We start from the raw sequence: 6,038 nt of genomic DNA on the forward strand, positions 1-6,038 counted from the left end.
GGTTGCCAGTGTCTGAATGACACATTCCTGCTGTCAGGATTTAGGCCTCTCCTACGTGTCACAGAGGTCATCTGTTACAGCTACTGAGCATGGCCGGCTTCGTTCTTTTTCTTACTTGAAAAAAGAGTAATAGACAGTGATTTTAACCAAACAATTGGGTAGTAAAGTTAAATCTTTAGGTGGGAATATACATATTGACTAGAAGTTAATTGCCAAAACGATGGATTATTTTATTAACTTTTTTTGCATTTTTCATGAGTTTTATTATAATAAGCATCATATTTGTCTGCAAATGCTCTACTGCTCTTAAGCCTCTATTTTTTATGCCTATAGCATTTTGACAAATTATGAAATAAATTTATGTGCGTATAGTGACTGGAGGATTTGAGTATGATTTACAAAATATTCCTCCTTCAGAATTATTAGATACTGGGCATTACAACTCACTAAACACTTCCTATACATTATACTAGAACACTCTATAATTAGTAACCATAATTATAGTGATATTATGGAATCTTAGAAATTTGAGTGACAGTAATATAGAATTTCAGTGATTCTAAGGAAGAATCTTGATTCACTTTAGCTACATACGCAGTGTGACTTTTTCTTTCCTGTAAACTTCAGTGCCTGACTGAAGGGGAAACTGGTACTCAAGTGGTTTCCCAGATTTAGTTAAGAAAATGAAGATTTTATTCAATTTAAGGATTCTAAACTTAATTTCTTAGTAAAATTTTTATATGAGTTTTTATATAGATTTTAACCTTAATATTTTTTGGACTATTAGAATCATCATTTACATACTAATTTTACGTACAATATTTACTGTATTTGAAAAGTGTTACTTGTTTGAGTTTGAAATTATTTGAGTGTTCATTTTAAATGAGTCAAATTGGTTCATCAATGATATTTTTACCATTTAGAGTTTTTAATGTTTTTCTAGGAATTTAAAAATAGCTAGTTTCTTTGATCTCNACCACTATTGTGTGAAAATTCCAGTTGCACCACATCCTTGCCAAACTTGATATTGTCAGTCTGTTTCATTTCAAGTCATACTAGTAAGTGTGTAGTGGTGTGCCATTGTGGTTTAATGTTCATTTCCCTGAGATCAAATGATATTTCGCATCTTCTTATAAGCTTATTTATTGTATCAGCCTACTAGGGCTGCCATAACAAAATACCACAGGCTGGGTAGTAAGTAACAGAAATTAATTTTCTTAAGCGTCTGTGAGAGGCTGGAAGTCCAAAATGAAGACGTCAGAGCAAGGAGGCCTGTCCTTGGCTTGCAGATGGACACCTCTCTCCATACCCTCACATGGCGTTTTCTCTGTGCGTGTGCATCCCTGATGTGTTTCTCCTCTTATAAGGACACCAGGCCTGTTTGGATTAGGACCCCACCCTTATGACCTTAATTACCTCATTGCCTCTTTAAAGGTCCTATCTTCACCTACAGTCTCATTGAGGGTTAGAGCTTCTCAACATATTGAATGTTGGGCGGGGGTGGTGGTGCACAATTCAGTCCATAGCATTATTGACCATTTCTACATCTCTTCTTGTTTGGTTTGGTTTTGTGTTTAATTTTTTGCCCATTTTGTGGAAGGATTGTGTGTCTTATTAATAGGTTTTAAGAGTTTTTTTATATATTCCTTTAAATCCTGTTACATATATATGTATTGCAAATATTTTCTCCCACTTAATTTTCTTAGTGGTATTTTTAAAGAGCAGAAGTTTTAAGTTTTGATAAAGTTCCATATTTCAATTTTTTCTTTTATAGTTTGTAGGTTTTGTGTCTTATTTAAGAAATGTTTGCATATGCCAAGGGTTTAAAAGTATTCTTTATTGTTTACTTCTAGAAGTCTTATGACTTTAGCTTTTACGTGTATGTAGATTTTGAGTTAATTTTAATGTATGATTCGAGTTAAAGGTCAAGATTCATTTTTTGCATATGGGTATCCAGTTGTTGCAACATTATTTGTTCAAAAGATCATCTTTTCCCTGTTCAGTTACCTTGACACTTTTGTTTAAAAGCAATTGACCATATACATATGGGTTTATTTCTGGACTCTCTAATGTTCCATTGCTCTATATTCTATGCCCGTACCATACCAGCCTGTTACTATAGCTCTATAATTCTTCTAATCAGGTAGTATAAATCCTCCATCTTTTTCAAAATTGTTTTAATTACTCTTCCATATTACAATTTAGAATCACCTGTTTCCCGAGTCATGCTTGCTTGGATAGTGCCATGACACTATTGGGATTGCATTAATTATATAGATCATTTTGTAGAAAATTGCCATCTTAATATCACATTTTAAATCTATAAACATGATTTTATTTCTATATAGGTCATCTTTAATTTCTCTTAGTAATGTTATTTTTAGTTTTCAATGTATAGGGATGTTACACTTTAGTTGTTAAATGTAGCCCTAATATTCCATGTTTTTGATGATGAGAGCAATTACAGTTATCTTCCCTTATTCCTGATATTTTATAATTTCCATGCCTAGTTTTAATATCAAAGTAATAGTGGGCTCTTAAAACAGGCTTAAATGTGTTCCCTTTTCTCTAAAATAATTTGTGTACTAATTGGTATTATTTCTTATTCAAATGTGTGATAGAATCCACCCATGAAACTATCAGAGGCTGGAGTTTTCTTTGTGGGAAAGTTTTAAATCTGAATTGTTTTTACAAGTAAAGGGCTATTCAGGCACTCAATTTCTTCTTGAATCAGTTTTGGAAAGTGGTATATTTTAAGGAATTTTTACATTTCAGTTAAAGTGAATTTATTGGCATAAAATTGTTTTTAACATTCTCTCAGTGTCTGTATGCTTTATAATGATCTTCCACTTACCATCTGTGTGACCTTAGACAAATTACTTAACCTTTCTGTGCCTTAGTTTCCTCATTTGTAAGATGAGATAATAGTATCTTCCTCGTATTGTGGTTATAAGAATAAATTGACATAGTACATGCATATAAAGTGTATAGAGTAGTAAAAGGCAGTTAGTACTGGATGAATGTTAGTTATAATTCAAAACAGTGTAGGGAGTGATTAACTCCTATTGATGAGATTGTGAAGTCTCATGAGTCACACAGAGATTGGACAAGAAGTAGCCCAAGATCCTTTCTAATCTTGTAGATTTTCTGACAGAATGAATTAGTTAAAGTCCAGTATTCAGTGGATAAAATCAATGGATATTAAGTCCTCAGCCAGAAAGCATTCCTACTGGCAGCTACTGGCTGTCCAACAAGAAGGAGATACAGCATTTTGGGAAATGACTGGACTTTGATATTTAAGACCTGCCTTTTCCTGTACTGCACTGGACATATATTGTATGTAACTGATGTTTATTACTTGGGTATTAATTAAATTGCTTATATTAAAGTATTCTAGAAGATGCTTTCAAGGGAAGAATTTTTTTTCAATATTTTTTAAGATTTTATTGGGAATTGGGGGAGGGGAACAGCATTGGAAAATTGGGGAGGGGGAACAGACAAGTTGCTGTCCTTTTGTTCTTCAGTCTAGTTGTGGAGGACGTTGCTTCACTGACCCATGTTGGTATTATCATCATTGCGCTCTTCCCGGGCAAGGCGGATCAGTCACCGGCCATTGGACGGCCGCTCATGACAGCTCACAGCTGCTCTCGCTGGCTGGCAGCCACTCACGGTAGCCCATGGCAACCCACTGCAGCAGGGGCTGCAGCCTATGCCGTCGCTGGCGACTCACAGCAGCCCAGCTCCAGGTCGAGCTGTTGTTCACCATCTTAGCTGTAGAAGGCGCAGTGTCACTGGCCCTCATGTGGGGTCCTAACCAGGGCCCTGCTGCTCAGAGCTGGTGTCCCAAGCCAACTCTTAACCAACATGCCGCACAGCTGGCCCAAGAATTTCTTTTCTTGGCTCATATTTCTTTTCTCCATGAAGTGTGATGCATTTGTATTGCATGCATTTTATGCCTTGTAGATTATTTTCTAAAACTTTGATAAAGAGAGCTAGCTGTGTCATTAGTTATTTAGAATTTATCTCTGTTGGTCAAGTATCTTTTGAATGAGAAAGGAAGAAACAGTGAGTTATAGTCCATGTCAAGTTTTTTTCTACAAAGGGCCAGATAAATATTTTAGGTTTTGCAGGCCATACAGTGTCTGCTGCAACTATTCATTTTTGCATTGTGGTGCAAAAGCAGCCCTGGACAATAAATATATAAATAAATGGGTGTGGCCAAATGTCAGTGAAATTATTGAAAAATATAGGTGGCAGGTGGACCTTATTTGGCCTACAGGCCATAGTTTGCCAACCTCTGGACTATGTAAGACTTATAAGAATTGCATAGCCAAAGATTTGTTTGTATGTGCCCTCAGAGAAGTATTTAATGGGCCAAAATGTTATTATTTATTCTCTATAACTCACTGATGGTGAAGATTTATCCAAGTATTCATATCGGCAAACTGTCCAGGAAATATGTACACGTGTGGCTCCAATTTTAGAGGTAAACATCCATGAAAAAAACATGACAATTCAGGACAATCTAACAGATTGTAATTTCTGTTCACTAATTTATTCAACACATCTTTATTGAGCACCAGCTGTTTACTCCGCACTATCTCAGGCTCTCAGTATACTTTTGTGAACAAGAGCTTTGTTAGTGTCATTCAGAATCTTAGAGTCGAGCTGGTAGATGGAAACTGACCGGGTCATTGCAGGTATGTCACATATTTTCATAAGCCACATTTTGTCAGTCACTGTGTTATCTATTTTAAGAAATAACAAGTTTAGAAAACTACTGTATATAACACTCCTTTCTCATACAAGGATAATTACAGATAATGCAATTAAAAAATTTTTTTTATTTAAGCAAAGAAAAGAAAGGGAACAAAAAATTAGTAAAGTAATGGAGGAAAAAGCAGCAAAGGAACTGGCAAAAGAACATTTGCAAGAAAAAGCAAAAGAAAAGTATCAAGAATGGTTAAAGAAAAAAAATGCTGAAGAATGTGAGAAGAAGAAGAAAGAAAAGGTATTTTTATTAAAGTGCTTGGAATACATGGCTTTGGTGTTCACAGGTGCCAACTGTGTTGTATAAAACGTTTCTAATAGAAAATTGGCGCTGTCTTAGCATAAAATAAATACATGAAGCTATCCCTACTTATTATACTATGTTTAAGCTTCAGAAATGAATATGCATTTGGTTTTCTTAGGTTGAGAAATGTTTATAAGCCTGTTGATATTTTTTCAGTTGGGTTCAAACTTTTTATTGTTAATGCTTTTAAGTATATTTTGATGTACTTTTATAACATTATTGTAAATTATTCTGTTTTAAAGCGGTGAATTGTTTTTTTCTTTTTGGATTTGATGATGGCTTGTTTAGAAGCAGCCACCTTCGTATCACATCCCTGATCATGTTAAATTTTGCTCTCAAATTATAGAAATATGATTCAGTATTTATCATTAGTAAGCCACTGGGGTGGGAAGCTATTGGGGAAAAGAGTCGGTAGAAGTTAAATAGAATTTCAGTTACAGAACATTCCTGGAGAATCTTTGGTCTTGTCATTTTAAGGAAAAAGAAAAACAACGGCAAGCTGAATTACAGGAGAAAAAGGAAATAGCAGAGAAAAAGTTTAAGGACTGGTTGGAAAATGCAAAAAATAAACCTCGTCCAGCTGCAAAGAGCTATGGTTATGCCAATGGAAAGCTTACAGGTTGGTTTTTATGTTATGTGGCTTACATAAATATGGCTTGCAGGAGTAAATATTATACATTATGTTTCCTTTTGACAGAAATAGAAATGTGTAAAAATAATTTTTCTTTCGAAGTACTATTTTCTGGAAGATTATATTATACCATGATGTTCCTGTGGAGATACTACCAATTTATTGTCATTCTCTATAAATCAGATATATTTTAAAGGCAATAGTTGCAAAACTGCAAAGCAGTGATTTCTCACGCTAAGAAACAAGTTACATTTTCTTACATTTCTTGAATTTTAAAACCTAGAACAGGACATATTTCAGGGGTTGTTTGTCTTCGCCTTCATCTCGCCCTCT

The 6,038-nt window shown here is 34.6% G+C and overlaps 1 protein-coding gene across 1 annotated transcript in view; it reads left to right on the forward strand.

Annotated features, from left to right (window-relative positions):
• CCDC34 (coiled-coil domain containing 34) overlaps positions 1-6,038 on the forward strand; it is a 29,333-nt gene that overhangs the window by 21,493 nt on the left and 1,802 nt on the right. The window contains exons 4-5 of the mRNA XM_019627088.1: positions 4,853-5,011; positions 5,552-5,693. Of these exons, the coding sequence (XP_019482633.1) occupies positions 4,853-5,011; positions 5,552-5,693 (301 nt within the window). The remainder of the gene's footprint in view (positions 1-4,852; positions 5,012-5,551; positions 5,694-6,038) is intronic.

The sequence above is a fragment of the Hipposideros armiger genome, unplaced genomic scaffold, assembly GCF_001890085.2.
Source record: "Hipposideros armiger isolate ML-2016 unplaced genomic scaffold, ASM189008v1 scaffold_707, whole genome shotgun sequence".
Taxonomy (NCBI): Eukaryota; Metazoa; Chordata; class Mammalia; order Chiroptera; family Hipposideridae; genus Hipposideros; species Hipposideros armiger.